The 16,817-nt window shown below is 42.9% G+C and overlaps 1 protein-coding gene across 19 annotated transcripts in view; it reads right to left on the bottom strand.

The window, feature by feature from the left end:
* TNNT3 (troponin T3, fast skeletal type) overlaps positions 1-16,628 on the bottom strand; it is a 46,380-nt gene extending 29,752 nt beyond the window's left edge. Inside the window, exons 1-6 of one of the 19 annotated variants that reach the window (XM_044271106.1) lie at positions 16,435-16,628; positions 13,805-13,840; positions 12,959-12,972; positions 9,126-9,140; positions 5,156-5,170; positions 1,753-1,767 (exon numbers count right to left, since the gene is read on the bottom strand). In XM_044271106.1, the coding sequence (XP_044127041.1) occupies positions 1,753-1,767; positions 5,156-5,170; positions 9,126-9,140; positions 12,959-12,972; positions 13,805-13,824 (79 nt within the window). In that variant the 5' untranslated portion in view covers positions 13,825-13,840; positions 16,435-16,628. The remainder of the gene's footprint in view (positions 1-1,752; positions 1,768-5,155; positions 5,171-9,125; positions 9,141-12,958; positions 12,973-13,804; positions 13,841-16,434) is intronic. The other 18 variants (XM_044271112.1, XM_044271105.1, XM_044271107.1 and 15 more) reach the window with 18 other exon arrangements.
* Positions 16,629-16,817: the final 189 nt, after the last annotated feature.

Raw genomic sequence — 16,817 nt, 5'->3', positions numbered from 1 at the left:
GGTAGAAGAAATAAAAAAAAGTGCAACATGAAAGCCAAGGGATAATAATAGGTAGCATTGTACCATCATCACTGTCCTAAACTAGAAAAATGCATTGATTGAGCTGTAAATTTTAGATTTTCATGCTAAAGGCAGGATCGTTACCGACTGGTTTCACAATGACATATATTTGCAGTATGTTTCTATGCTCTTTATAGCTATGTTCACACCTGCCTCAGAGGTCCCGCCATAGATTGTGTCACATAGGACAGAAACAATAGAGCCTCTGTTTTTCCCTGGCAAAACAATGGACACCATGACACAGGTCAACAGAGTCGGTGGGGTCAGTTGAGCGTGGTCAGTGTCCATCGTGTGACATTCATCACTGTTGGAAACCACAGTGCAGATGTGAGCAGTCAAAATGACCTGAACATCGGTCCTTGAAACACTCACCCTTGAGTGCAATGATAAAAGAAAAATCAGATCATGATAGATCCTGTAGACACTGATGAGGATGATGGGACAGATGACCACTGATTTACTTTATCCCGTAGACATTAATTCATCCACAGATCCATCATGGTCATTTTTTACAGAAAACATACTACAAAAATATGCATGTTTGTACACACACTAAGGCGTTATTCAGATGAGCATATTGTATACCACATACTGGGGCCACCCACCCTCCACCCCTCGGTTCTACTAAGCCAGACATAGAGTGCCGTAGGAATCTACAGTCCTTTTCACTAGATGCCCAAATGCCCATGTGAATGAAGCCCAACGCTAGCGCCAACTATGTTTCTTCTATCAACAACTCCATGCCGTACTCCCATTACCGGTGCTAATATTTGCATAAGGGGTCATACACACTAATGTATTTTTGTGTCCATTCCGTTTTTTTTTTTGGCGGCCCCTATGTGGAATCATTCATTTCAATGGCAAAAAAACTGAAACTACTCAGTGTGCATTTTGTATCCATATATCAGCAAGTCTGTTCTGCAATTCTTGTCCATTTTGCGGATAAGGACAGACATTGATCCGCAAATAAACACTTTTATGTAACACGGACGTCACATGGATGTTATCTGTTTTTTTTGGGGGGGGGGGGGGTTTGCGGACTGCAAAATACATACGCTCGTGTGCATGAGCCCTAAGGTAGCATTCACAAGACCATATATATATATTTTTTGCAGATTCATTTCTATCGGGCGGCAAAAAACGCGGACAGCACACAGATGTCATCCGTGTGCCATCCGCATCCATGCAACCGTTCCGCAAATTGCAGAACATGTCCTATTGTTGTCCGTCTTGCGGACCAGAATAGGCATTATTTTCAATGGGACCCGCAAAAAGTGACGGATGCACATGGACCGCATCTGTACTTTGTAGATCAACAATTTGTGGACTGCAAAACGGATACGGTCATGTGAATGCCCCCTCATGATGAGAGTATTTAGCACGTGATGACAAGTGCATGTTACCGTATTGTTCCAGCATCGGCTTCAAGATGCAGGTATCATGTCTATCATCGCATGATCTCAAGGCCACAGCGCGCCTCATGCAGCACAGATGCCAGCAAGCACATCCCATCCCAATGTGGTAAATGTCTTTGACCACTGGTGGCCATCAGCCAAGTTCACCTAACTGCACTGAAATGTATGTCTGGTTTATGAGCTGTAGGCTACCCTCCATTTAGATATTTATTTGGAGATTTGAAACATTATATTTGGGAGTCACCTAAAATGAGTCGGTGGGGAATAGATCACATACCTTCTTGTTGTTCTTCTACGGTTTCTCATAGTGGAGAGGAATAAAAAATAGGAGAAAGAAAAAGGACAAATAAGCTATCGAGACACAACCTACAACATTAACACCTTAAGGACCAGGCCATTTTTTGTGGTAAAATTGAGTAAAACAAATTTCATTTTTATTTATAAAAAAAATACCAAATTTACCAAAAATTAGGAAAAATTAGTAAATTAGCTAATTTCTATTTCTCTACTTTTTAATAGATAGTAATAACTCCAAAAATAGTTATTACTTTACATTCCCCATATATCTACTTCCGGTTTGGATCATTTTGTGAATGCCATTTTATTTTTTTGGGAACGTTAGAAGGCTTAGAAGTATTTTTTGGGCGGCTGCCTTAGTTAGGGTATCATTTTTTACGGGGTGAGATGATGGTTTGATTGTCACTATTTTGGGGTGCATATGACTTTTTGTGATCTAAGGTGACAAAAAATGGCTTTTGACACCGTTTTTTTTTTTTACAGTGTTCACCTGAGGGATTAGGTCATGTGATATTTTTATAGAGCAGGTTGTTACGGACGCAGCGATACCTAATATGTATACTTTATTTATTTAAGTTTTACACAATCAAGAGAGGGGTCGTTGATCCAGGGAGTTATTCTGATTGCCTGATTGGAGTCGGGAAGGAATTTTTATTTTTATTCCCCTAAAGTGGGGAAAATTGGCTTCTACCTCACAGGGTTTTTTTTTTTTTGCCTTCCTCTGGATCAACTTGCAGGATGACAGGCCGAACTGGATGGACAAATGTCTTTTTTCGGCCTTATGTACTATGTTTCTATGTTACAATAATATCATTTTTGAAACAAAAAAATCATGTTTTAGTGTCTCCGTAGTCTGAGAGACATATTTTTCTTATTATTTAGGCGATTGTCTTAGGTAGGGGCTAATTTTTTGTAGGATGAGATGACGGTTTGATTGGCACTATTTTGGGGTGTATATGACTTTTTGATCGCTTGCTATTACACTTTTTGTGATGTAAGGTGACAAAAAATGGCAACTTTTCTTTTTTTCCCTATTTTTTACAAAAAAATATTACTTTTTACTTAAAACTTAAAAAAAAATTAGTTAAACTTTATTTTTTTTTCAACTTTTTTTTTCATCCCACTCTGGGATTTCAACATTACAGGGTCTGAGCCCTGTTTCAATGCAGCACCATCCATCTGTATTGAACTGTTAGTGTCTTACACTATAAGACGCTAACAGTTGCCAAGGAGACCCAGGGCTGCGGGCTGGGCCTCTTAGGCCTCTGTACATGACGGGCCCCAAGCCTTGGAATGGCTTGGGGCTGCCATGGCAACCACCGAGTCCCCGCCACAGCAGCACGGGGACCCGATGGATGAGGTGAGGGAGCGCAAACCTCCCATATGCCGCGGTCAGCGCTGACTGCGGCACATGAGGGGTAAATCCATCGGCATCGGCATTATCACTGATGCTGGTGGATGCAGCAGGGATCCAGCTGTCAGTAACAGCCGGATCTCTGCCGCTGATCACGGCACTGCACGCGGGGGGAGGAAGGACCGCAGGAAGAGAATGCTCGTCCTGGGGCACTAAGTACCGGCCCTTTAGGACGAGCATTCTCGTCCTGCGTCCTTAACGTGTTAAAGGGAACGTGTCAACAACAAAAAAACTACAGTTTAAATCACTTTTTTATGTTTAACATATTTTTTTAATAATCTTTTATTTTCCATGTCACTTTTTATATTTAAACTAAAACCAAAAATCCTGTAGTTTTTGCCCTGGATACTATGTCTAATAATCGGCGCCACTTATTGATCTGTACAGATCCCTTTACTGCAGTTATCTCCTTATCTGTCATACTAATCCTGCCTGTAATGATATCACCTTTGTGTATAGATAAGACAAGATCCACCATTCACAATGGGTGATTTTCAAATCTTATCTATACTTCCCTTGTACAATGACCTCTGCACAGAACATTTTTGGTGACACGTTTCCTTTAAGTAACACAGTGGGATGCAAGATGTACACTCAATGTGCCTAAGACTCTATCCATTAAATGACATGCGTTGTTACACTTGGAGTGGAACATCCTCATTACTAATGCACTTCAGACAGGCTAAAGACCTTAAAAAGGTTTCATGAGGTTAGACAAATGTCTTCTTTTCAGCAATAGCACTACTCTTCTCAATGGATTGTGTTCAGTATTGCAGCTGAAGCTCATTTATTCAACTGCAATACCAGACACAACCTATGAACAAGGGTGGCGCTGTTTCCAGGTGGAAAAAGGAACCTTTTTTGTCTAACCACATGCAACCCCTTTAAGACTTTGCACCTTTCTCTTTTAGTGACACTAAGGGTGCATTCGCACAACAGTTTTTTTTACATTTTTTGGTGAAAAACACACGGGCCCATTTATTTCTATCAGGCCGCAAAAAATGCAGACCGCACATAAAAAGGCATTTTCTTCCATGGGGCCCACAGCCGTATTTTGCGTAGCCACAATTTCCGGACCGCAAAGTGGATACTGTGGTGTGAATGCTCCCTAATTTAGAGAATATGTAAATTTATTATCAATAATCATTAGAGGTTGTCTGGACTACAGAATAGCTCATCAGTATTGGATCAGTGGGGGTCCGACACCTAACATTCTCACCAATTTGATTATTTTGGGATGCCACTACGCAGGAAGCTGAAGCGTTTACAGAGCTGGAGGCTGACAGCGCCGCACACTGGGTAGTGGCCATTCTGGGGTACTGCAGCTCATCTACAATTCAAGTGAATGGGAGGTGAGCTGCTGTATACCGGCGCCCGAAACAGTGGATATGTCGGACTCCCACCAATCTGATAGTGATGAACTATCCTGAGGATAGCCTGGGTTACCTCTTTGATCTTTTTACAAGTAAGAGTTCCCACAAACTGTACTTAAAGGGGTTATCCCATGATTAATGTAAAAAAAATGAAAATATATCATATAGGACATGACATTCTCTTCCTAACAAAATTAAAACCAGCGCTGTACCTTACATGGATCCCCATTCATTGCTCTGCTAGATCTATTTCAAGCTGGCAGCTTAGAGGGCGTGTACTTTCTCAGGGGGGCATGGCCTTTCTACTGCAGTGGGTGGCAGTTGAAGGATGGAACTGAGCATGTGCGGACGTCTCAGTGAGTAGGACAGAGAAATTAGAAAAAGAGCGAACAGCAGGTGGCGCTATACAGATGAATTTCAGTGAATAACTCAGAGGCTAGGCTAAATTTTTTTCTACACCCAATTACAAAAGTATTCAGATCCAGGTGCTGGTTTGAAAAATGTAGACTATTTTTCATGGGACAACCCCTTTAACGCAGTAGAAGTGCGATTTAAAGCTGTACATATATGAACTAGTCCAGGAGACTAACACGTACCTTCTTGTGCTTCTTCTGCCAGACATTATGACATTGTGGCAAGAGCAAGGAGGGGAAGCAAGAAAACAGACAAAGCAAAAAGTGTTAGTGCAGAGCAAGGACCTGTGGCACTCAGAAGTAGTCACAGCGGCAATGCAGATTGGAAGCACTGCAGCAATATATGATGATGTGCACTGCAAAGTAACGGTACGACACAGATATTCTTCCCTCCGGTACACCAATACTGCTAAACATACAGAGAACGGACTCCATATAGGAACATACGGACAGGTCGACATGCACCCTGATCGTGATGACATTGAACCTGATGGCTGTAAATGTCTCGTTCATCAGATATCTAAGTGTTATACATCATGCTGTAGAAATCCTCAGTCACACCCAGGGCCATAATGCTCTTTTAGCTTTTTGTTCTACCAAAAAAAAAGATCTGGCACGTCACAGAGATGGAGCATAATTAGGGTGGAGCAATTCCATTCACCAGGGCTCAGGGATTTCCTAGAATATCGACTCAAATTCACTAAAGGTAAAGACCGGCACCTAGAATCTGTCTAAAAGTGGAGCAATTTAGTGCAATTAAGATTTCTCTACCTTTTGGTCTGGCTTGCTCTGCGGGGGTGGGGCTTAGCTTATAGAGGTGGGACTTCATGGAAAAGGGGTGTGGTTTATGCACATGCTGTATACATGAAAGGATGCCTCAGATAGATGCCATACTTCTACTTATACGTCAACATATATGTTTTTTCCCTGCATGATAGAAAAGCGTAGTGTACTCCTTTTTCATTTTTTTTTTTACCAACGTATATAGGACTAAAATGTGATGTGAGCAGCCGCTTAAATTAATGTCTGCCCATCACAGTGAGATAGGTCGACCGTTTAATGTGTCTACCTACCGACTTTCCCCCTGACAGCAGATGTAGAAAGAAAGAGGATCATGCTGTTGAATTTCAACATGCCCAATCCTTTTGCTTTTAGCTTACTACCTGGGTATGCGGGGAAGTCAGGAGAAAGAGCTGTCGACAGGGTCAGACAGGTCCACCAGAGGATTCTCCGGTGGGCCCAGTCTCTGAAGCCATAGTCGGCCCCAAAGGTCCAGAAGAAAAATCCCATTTGGATCTAATCACTTGCCACTACCGTCTATTTCTTTGATTCAAAAATTATTAGACCTTATGGATGATATAGAGGTTGGGCCCTGAGAATAACTTCCTCTGGTGGGCCCAAGGACGCCATTTTGACACCGGCTGTCAAACGTGGATTCAGGCAACTGCTATCTGAAATGTATGGACAGCTTCAGGGGTTCAAGTGCTCTTGGACACCAAAGAATATTAAGTATTTTTAATTATTAAAGCACCATTCAGTCCATGAAATGAGTGGCGGTTACAGACCCCATTGATGTGATCTTCTGACCTTTACATACAATATATTAATTTTTTCGTTGGATTACCCCTACAAAGCAGAGCTAGGACCAGGGGCGTTGCTAAAAGCTCATGGGCCCTGGTGCAAGAGTTCAGCTTGGGCCCCCGTCCCTCAGTGCTTGTTGGCAAGGGGCAGGGGAGCACGTAGCCTTCCTGCTGCCTGAGGCAAACATTGAAAGGGCGCCCCCTCATGCCAAATTCTTGATCTAACCCCTTCCCTCCAGCCAGAAGTGTAAATTGACCAGTACGCACTTTCTATAATGCCAGGGTCTTAGGTGGCACAAGGGTCTTTGGGCCCCCTCAAGCTCCTGGGCCCGGTAGCGACTGCTACCTCTGCACCGCCTATAGCTACGCCCCTGGCTAGGACCTTATATCTGGGGCTTCAAAAACTACAAGAAGATGGATTCTTTTCCCCTAGGACTGTGGTCTCCAGCAGTTGCATTGCTGGGAGTTTTTCAGTAACTGGACAGGCACAGATTGAGGGCAGCTGCCATAAGATAAGCAGCCGGCCACCCTTTCCAGCTCCATATTTGTACATTTGGTTGAGCAGACCTCTCTATTTTTGCACCTCTGAAGGGTCACTGCATCACATCACACAATTGCTGTCTCCGCCATGTCTACATACTGTGTATCTGTGCATCCTATTTGGTTATGTAGCCCAGACCTGGATACTGTATCACTCCTCATTTCATTCTGTATTTGGTTAGATACTGTATATAATGCACTTTAAAGGGAACCTGTCACCGGGATTTTGTGTATAGAGCTGAGGACATAGGTTTCTAGATGGCCACTAGCACATCCCCAATACCCAGTCCCCATAGCTCTGTGTGCTTTTATTGTGTAAAAAAAACTATTTGATACATATGCAAATTAACCTGAGATGAGTCCTGTACGTGAGATGAGTCAGGGACAGGACTCATCTCAGGTTAATTTGCATATGTATCAAATCGTTTTTTTTACACAATAAAAGCACACAGAGCTATGGGGACTGGGTATTGCGGATGTGCTAGCGGCCATCTAGCAACCCATGTCCTCAGCTTTATACCCAAAATCCCGGTGACAGGTTTCCTTTAAAGAGGACCTTTCACTTCTCCTGACATGTCTGTTTTAGTAACTACTTTTACTCCCCATGTAATACCAACTGTAGAGCATCTCTTCTTATGACTCTATGCTGTGCCATTCCTTTATTATTCCTGCTATAAGTTATGAATGAATAATTAGCAGTTTGCAGTGAAGGTCCAGAAGGGTGATATCAGTTGGGGGTGTGTCCCCGCACAGTCTGATACAATCCAATAAGTGCTGCCAGTGTCAGACTGTGCAGGGACACACCCCCTAATGGTGACACCCAACTGGACCTTATTGCAAACTGCTAGCACTTTATTTGTAACTTCTAGCAGGAATAATAAAGGAATAGCACATCATAGCGTCATAAGAGTAAAGGCTCAAGAATTGTTATTACATGGGGAATGCAAGACGTTACTAAAGCAGAGATGTCAGGAGAGTGAGCGAATCGAATCCGACGGAATTTCAGGATAAATTCGGTTCGCAGCAAAGCCGAATTTCCTCATGCTTCGTGGTAGCAAATCGATTTAACCTGAAATAGTGTAAAAAAAATATATATAAATCATACTCACCTCCACCATTTGCTCACTACGTGCCGCCCGCCACAGTTTTGATTGACGATATTGGCTGAAATCCCGTGCGTGGTGGCGTATGACGTCAACACACCGGCCGGCGTGATGGCGTCATCTTGGACCGCACGAGATCTCGCACTAGATCTTCAAACAAGATGGCGGCGGCTGGCACGTCGTGAGCAAATGGAGGCAGTAAGTATGATTTATTTATTTTTTAATTAAAATTTGCACTACATTTATGAATGCGGCATCTGAGGGGTACAATGATGGGGGCAGCGCAATCGCAGCTCCCTGTCATTGCAAAGGCTACTTACAAAGAAATGCGCTTTGTGGCAAAGTGTTTTTTTGTAAAATTCGGCAAAGCAGCCAAATCAAGGTTTTAAGAAGTTCGCTCATCTCTAGAGGTGGTGGATCCTGTTTCAAGGGGTTGTCCAGGATTAGAAAAACATGGCTTCTTTCTTCTGGAAACGGAGCCACGTACAACCCGTGGACAGTCGTGGCGCTGTTTTTTGGAAGAAAGCAGCCATGTTTTTCTAATCCTGGACATCTCCTTTAAGTAAGCGCAATACAGGACATCATCATCATGCGCGCCCATGAACCATACTGTGACGTGAAAAATGAAAACCCATCAATGTTCGAGTGAGAGTGAGGATTTCATAGGGTGAAATACACTGCACGCCGCCAAATGTGACTGAAATCCGTGTGTGAGAAAGAAGTAGTCCAATGATATGTTAATAAGGCTAGATCGCCTGTAACCCCTTCACTGCTGGCACCATATAATATAAACCTCTAGAAACGCCGACGCTTACGTTTTTTCGAGTGAAGAGGTAAGTAACATTAGTGACATTGTGGAGAATCGGTGTTACGGGGTTAGGGCTTAGTGGTCAGGGATGTGAAGAGGGGGGAGTGAGTTCAACCATTTACCTTCTTCGTATTCTTCTGTTTGGGTGTGGACATAAAAGAAAATAAAAAGTCATATATAACAAGGACAAGAGCAACAAACAACGTAAGGAACACTGACTGATAACATGGAAATACATAGCGACGTGAAAAACATGACTCCTCCAAAGACCAAGAAGAGGAACTGCTCAAAAGGAATTAAACTGATGGGCAGGCTTCACTATGGATATACAGAGGTCACGCTCCTGTACTGGCCTGCCAACCAAATAGATTAATAATAAAAGGGCATCTGTCAGCAGTTTTGTGCCTATGACACTGGCTGACCTGTTACATATGCGCTTGGCAGCTGAAGGCATCTGTGTTGGTCCCATGTTCATATGTGCCCGCATTACTGAGAAAAAAATATATTTAAATATATGCAAATGAGCCTCTAGGAGCAATGGGGGCGTTACCATTACACCTAAAGACTCTGCTCCCTCTGCAACTGCCGAACCCTCTGCACTTTGATACGTGAAAACGTCATCACTGCCTGGCCCTGTCAATGAAAGTGCAGAAGGTGCGGTAGTTGCAGAGAGAGCTGAGCCTCTAGGTGTAACGGCAACGCCCCCATTGCTCCTAGAGGCTCATTTGCATATATAAAAAAAAATATATTCTCACAGCAATGCGGGCACATATGAACATGGGACCAACACAGATGTCTTCAGCTGCCAAGCAGGTTAAAGGTTCCACACCGCGGCACAGAGTTCACATGGAGAGTTCATCAGAGAGACAGCGCACGTGATGTCATCATCATGCTATGCCATTGTATCATTTACACGCCATTTAGAGAAGAGCTTGACGTATAGGTATTATTAACCCTTACAGCACCACTGATCACAGCTTGGCTATAGGCTGTGTATAGTTTAATTCCTTTTAGAGCAGTAACATGGAAAATAGACATTTAATTTAATTAATTTTCTTGCGGCACCTCGCTGGCAAGAAAAGGTCGGCGGCTGCGTTTGGACCTATGCAATGTTCAGTAAAGGTTATTTAACACACAGGCCAGCAGGTGGCAGTAGAGATCCTGTTAGTAAGAGTGGGATATAGAGCAGATCAAGGTATCTATGGGCTGCAAGTTTAGATTAAATGACAGCAAACATCTTTATACTCGAGTACTCTGATCATCTGGCTAGGAAAAAAAGGTTGTCAGTGATTTCAGTGATCAGATGGTAGACGTATTAATATCACAAGAAGAGAGGAGCAGTCATTAGTCAATGATGGGACCCATCTGGTTATCCGAGATTGGAAATAAGTAGAGTAAAAAAGTATGAAAATTGGGGCAAGTGTAAAGGTCAGGTTATGGTGGCAGAATGTATTATTTTCCTGTGAGCATAGCAGAACCAATTGAATAAAAGAAAAAATAGAGATGTAGCAGAGTTGAGTTTGTTATCAATCCGTTTTCTTTTTAATGCATGTAATACGGTTGTATATTGAGATAATGCAACAGGTATTTGGAGAGCAACAGTTAAAGGGAAGCTGTCAGCAGGTTTGAACATTCTAAACTGCTGACAGCTCTCGTTAAAGGGGTTGTCTGAGTTCAGAGCTGAACCCTGACATTTCCCCATTTTCACCTAGGCAGCCCCCCTGACTTGAGCATCGGAGCAGTTCAGGCTCCGATGCTCTCCTTTGCCCTACGCTAAATCGCACAGGGCAAAGGCATTTTTAGGGGTTTCGGTGACGAACCGGGCTCTCCATAGGGTTGCCAGGTGGAGGCTTCCGCCCAGCAGTGAGCTTGGTGATGTCACTGGCACTGATGGGCGGGCTTTAGTGCTGCCCTAGCCTGTAAAATGGGCTTCGATGCTAACATCAGAGGGGCTGCCTGGGTGAAATTAAGGGTATGTCTGGGTTCAGCTCTGAACCCGGACAACCCCTTTAAGGGCTGGGAAGAGCAGCACAAATATACATTTTGCACTGCTTTTAACGTCATCAGGAGCAGTGTGACTATGAAGTTTTAGGCCACCTACACACATTGCTGATAATGCATGGTTTTTGTGCATGGATTTTCGTGCGGAAAAACCACAACGTAATACAGCACCTGCAAAGTGTATGAGATTAGACGAATCTTATGTACACTTTCCCTTTTTCCATGCGGAAATTGATCTGCAGCATGTCAATCAATTTTTTTGTGCAATGCAAGGTTGAGATGTGCCAAAATCGACATCAAACCTGCACCAAAAACAGCAAGTAGCACATGTGTTATTTGGTGTGGAAATGTTCAGAAATCTGCACATTAGAAAACAAATAGAAATTCTGTTCCACAACCTGCACCCACCGGCAGGTAGCATTATCCTGCAATTTCCAGTTCCTGTAAGTGCCCAGGAGGCGGAGCTTCACTGTAAAGTGCTCTCTGCATTGAGCTGCTTCACAGCCCCTCCCCCTGATCTGAGTGACAGCTGAAACATCCAACCAGGACATCACTACAGCTGTCACTCAGAGCAGAGGGGAGGGACTGTGAAACACGTAAGCACGTAACAGTGAAGCACTGCAAGAGAAGAATCTAGCAGAATAAAGTTTCATATTAACGCTACTCTTGATAATGAAAGCTTTGCAAAAGATCCATTTGTACAGCTGTCTTCAGCCCTTAAAGGTGTAAGCAGTTTAGTGTGGTAAAAACTGCTGACAACCTCCCTTTAAATGATATCTCTATCAGTTGTGCCAAAGGACAAATTCAGCCCTGCTACATCTCTATTCATAAAGTAGGAAAGAAGGCAACGTTAATAGCAGATGTGTGTATAAATATAGCAAATTCAGAAATACAGCAACACTACCAGATTCCACTTTTTTCTTAATGCAGAAAAACCACTGAAAATGAAGACCCGATGGGTGGCAGTGTGCCACTCGCCCACATTTTTTTTAGATAGTTTTTGAAAATAAGCAAAAAGAAAATAATATTCGTAGACAATTAAAGGGGTATTCCAGATATAATCCTGCGGAGAGGGGATAGCTGTCAGATTAGTGGGGGGTCCTAGTGGTACGGGGCCCAGTTCTTGTGATCGGTTGGGGTCCCAGCAGATAGGACCACCACCGATCTGATAGATATCTAGATAACTTGTTATAACCGGAATACCCCTTTAAGCATGGCATTCCCGTGATTGACCTATCGTGGTGGGCAAGATTTCTCATGTATAGGACATGTCTGAGAATCTTTCAAATCAGTGTACAGTATATAAAGAATTACTAACCTAAAATCTACACCTATTACACTGTCAAGGCTGCCCACACCCAAAATGGGTTAATGAGCATCAAAAACATATAGTGGGGGATTTATCACAACTGGTGCACAGTAGAACTGGCTTAGTTGCCTATAGCAACCAATCAGATTGATCCTTTCATTTTCTAAAGGAGCTGTGAAAAATGAAAGCTGGAGTCTGATTGGTTGCTATGGGCCACTAAGCCAGTTCTGCTTTACACCAGTTTTGTTCAATCTCCCCCATAATATTTTCTGTACCCAAATCATCTAGGTGTCCCTCATTGGTTAAGCCAGAAGTGGATTGTGGCTGAGCTGCAATACCAGATACAGCCTATAAACAAAAGTGGCGCTGTTCTTGGTAATCTGTTGTCAGTCTGTTTCTGCTTTTTTTCCCCAGAAACAGCGCCACACCTGACCTTAGGTTGTGTCTGGTATTGCAGCCCAGCTTCATCAAAGTGAATGGAGCTGAGGTAAAATACCACAAACAACCTGAGGACGGGTGTGAAAGCAGCCATGTGTTTCTAACCTTGTAAACCCCTTTACTAATGTAATCTACCATTTTAGATGGTTTAGTAAAAGTAAAATGTCACTGTATATATGAAGTGAAGGAGTCCAGAGCGGTACTCACCCTCCACCTGCTCACTGACAGATGAGAGAAGAGGGGCGCAGCACAGAGGAAAGGAGAACAGGGGGAAAAAAAGAAGAAAAAATTATTGTTAATTTATATTCAACCATTAACAGAAGCAAACTAAACAGTTTATCTGTGTATTGGGTTTTTTGTTCCAATCCACCCCCCCTTATATCCCCACAATAATGTGAAGAGCTTTATCAAACTGGTGTAAAGTAGATCAGGCCTAGTTGCCCATAGCAACCAATCAGATTCCACCTTACATATTTCAGAGCTCCTTTGGAAAAATGAAAGGTGGAATCTGATTGGTTGCTATGGGAAACTAAGCCAGTTTTCCTTTACACCTAGTTTGATAAGGGTCCATTCAGACAGCCGTCAGTGTGTTGCGATCCGGAAAACACGAATGCGTTCTGCAATTTGAGGACCGCACATGGCCGGCACTATGATAGAAATGCCTATTTTTGTTTGCGACTGCGGGCAAGAATAGGACATGCTCTATCTTTCTTGTGGGGCCGCAGAACGGAACTATGGATGCGGACAGAACACTGGTGAGCTGTCCACATCTTTTGCGGCCCCATTGAAATTAAAGGGTCCGCACCCGTTTTGGATGCGGATCCAGAACTACGGATGTGTCAATGGACCCTAAATCTCCTCTAAGTCTCCTAAATTTTCATGGCAGATGATTTCATTCCTCTGCTTTCCATATGCGGAAACGGACACTTTTCCAAAAGAGATAATAATGTGCTTCTAAAATGAATTATGTATCATTAGGTGTGTGCTGAGGAGATGGATAGATAGATAGATAGATAGATAGATAGATAGATAGATAGATAGATAGATACTTACACGTCTTCTGTGTCAGACATGGTGGCTTTTGGTCAGCTGAAAAAACAAACAATAAATTAGGACTGTGAGAACTTGGAATGTCTAACCATAACCTGCGTAGCCACTGACTGCACTAAGATCACAGTGGTAGACTTCCATGACCACCTTCAAGAAACGTTCAGAACACGAGAAGGTTATGATTATGTTAGTTTATGATTGTACGGGGATAACGCTCAAAGTAATGTCATAGTTGTGAGCATAATGTACACAGTGATGTCACAGCTCCGAAATAATACAAAAAGAAATACATCACTAAGAGTGGAGATGGGCCGCTTACTTTTTGGGCCCTATAGCAGCCTCTATGCTTTCTGCCCTGGTCCTCTACCCTATGATAGGTTAGATAGATAGATGATATTTTGTAAAGATGAAATACAGTAATATCTTCTAGATATCTTCTAGACACCAGGAAAAAGTCAATTTTTTAATGACATATGCATACAAATGTCTCCCACTGTATGAATAATGGATGAGATCATACTTTGGTTGCAGACTACTGTATGCTTATGTCCCACAATGACTATCAGAACGTCAAAAATGTTTTTATTCCTATGGCCCAAAGAACATTTTTCAACATGACCCTTGTTCTTTCTGATGTTCACAGTGACTAGTAAACCCAGTATATTGGTGGAAGGATATAAGCCACCGATACCTGGTTCATATCCATGTGTTTACTTCACAAGATCACCCAATGTCCTACATCACCTCGTATCTCATGTACCATATTAAGTGTAGCGTTTGCTGATTTTCTACTCTTCATTTTGGTTTTGTCCTAAAAGAACCCTTCACCGTAATCCACGGTCATATTTGCAGCGCAGTGCAAGGCCTGATGGCCATGTCACTCTACCCTATGGCTTAATTTAGGCTTCCACCCTGTAAGGAAAACTTAGGAGGGCAGCACTGGTGCCTGCGTGACTCAGATGTTACATGAGATGGTAAAGAGAGGCGGGCTGGGATAAGGCAGGAGACAACTGGCATTCTTGTCTATTTTAGGATCCCTGGGAATGTCCTTTAAAGGTGATTTGGACCTGAGAAGAGAGACATTTCTGAGACATTTTACAGATAGGATTTGGTTTTTCTTTGGATTAGCCAAGATTAGAAGCATTTGCTTCAAAGAGAAGTCCATGCCTTCCCCATGTCACTAGAAGTATCTGGAGATGACGTTTGCATTTACTACGGTGTGCGTTTTATAAGTATGCCTCTCATATTTTGGTGGGTAATCCTACATAATCTCACACCATCAAGGATCAAGACATGAAGACTTCTGAAGGCCAAAAGATCCCTTGTGTCAGTGTGACACCTCTTCACACCAGTAACAGCTGGTACCAATTACTTCTCACCAACCTGTCCGCCATACATCAACCTCTCAGCCACCCAGGACACTTAAAACAAGCCTCCATACACCTACTACCCAATAAATATATAATGTGGTGGCAAAGAATGGCACCTGTCCTATGTTCTCCACCCGTCACATACCACCACCACCAGCATTCCTGGCTGTGTGGCATTGCTGCTGCTCTATAGCAAATACATATGGCTATTTTTGTAAATGACACACATACTGAGACCATGACCTCTGGATTAACCACAAATGTGCCCTTCCCTTCTGATCCTGAGAAAGAAGAACACTCCGTGCATTATTCTAAACCAGCCCCACACAAAGGAAAATACACTTATTCCCAAGGACGATATGATAGGGTAATAAATAGGTGAAATACCATCAAAAGTGATCGCAGATGAAAGTTCTAGAGATCTTCTGATACAATTACTACCGATACAATATTTTTTGGTAACTCTTTGGCCAGCCAAAGGTAGATAGATAGATATTTTCATACAATTAGATGATTAGTTTAAACAATTCTTTTTGGTAATTCTTTTGCAATCCAAAAAGCCTGCTATCTTGCTAGGACCTACACGATGGGGATGGACTAAGGTATAGATTAGATAGATAGATCATTATAAGAAGAATCACAACACTTCAATGGAAGAGATACAATGTGGATTTCATTCATACATGTATCAACATTCCTACCCAATGTACCTTGAAAAAGACCCAAATGAGTAGGAAGAAACGTTGTTACATAGAAAATACAATTCTTCGCTTGAATTTGAGTGCTTTCTGTAGATAGATAGATAATAGATGGTAGACAGACAGTTTTATCAGGCACACTCTCAGGTGGTACAAGCACAATGCTGGACCACTGCCAGGGGCACATTAGTGGCACCAGTCCTGCTGTTTCCTGGATTAGCCTGGATTCCTGATCTCCGCAGTTCTGTTCAGGACTCTGCCAGGGGATTTGAAGTGGGATCTTACTAATAACATGAAGTATTACTAGGTCGTTCTTCTAAGTCTTTTCTTTCCTACATGGCCTGATAGCTTTAAGGCTATGACCCTGGCTATCCAGTGTTACCAGACATTACTACAATACAGTAATACAGGACAAAGACAAATCTGACAACCCAAGACCTTCCTATCACATACAGCTCCACTACACTGTGTGTGCACTAGAGTATTGTCTTCCCAATCTTCACACTAGTGATACTTCCCAATGGTTGAGGGGTGTCCTTCAAAGACCACTTCACCCTTCTCTTACCTGAGGCAGGAGAGCAGAGAGCAGCACTGAGGGGGCCTGAGCAGTTGTGAGACTTTTCAATCACCCCCCGGCCTGGTTATGTCTTGCAATTATACCGAAATGTGATCTGTACCCCAACGGGATTGGCCGATCTCTTGTGGTTGAGGAGTGTCAGGCACCAGGGGCAGGACAAGTGCAGGAACAGCTGCTTAACACAGGTTATAGGGGAGGGGGCACGCCTGAGTTTTAGCTCAACTTACTCACTAATTATAGACCAGGCAGGAGAGCAGAATTTGGAGATGTTCCCTTGTGTGTGTATGTGGGGTGTGCTGTTAAATTAAGAAGACCACCTTCATGGTGAGTAGGGGGGGGGGGGGGGGGTCTTCACTTTTAGCTGCATTCCA

The sequence above is a fragment of the Bufo gargarizans genome, chromosome 10 (assembly GCF_014858855.1).
Source record: "Bufo gargarizans isolate SCDJY-AF-19 chromosome 10, ASM1485885v1, whole genome shotgun sequence".
NCBI classification, from domain to species: Eukaryota; Metazoa; Chordata; class Amphibia; order Anura; family Bufonidae; genus Bufo; species Bufo gargarizans.
Note: the sequence above shows the minus strand (reverse complement) of the source record. Positions and strands in the feature narration are given on the sequence as shown.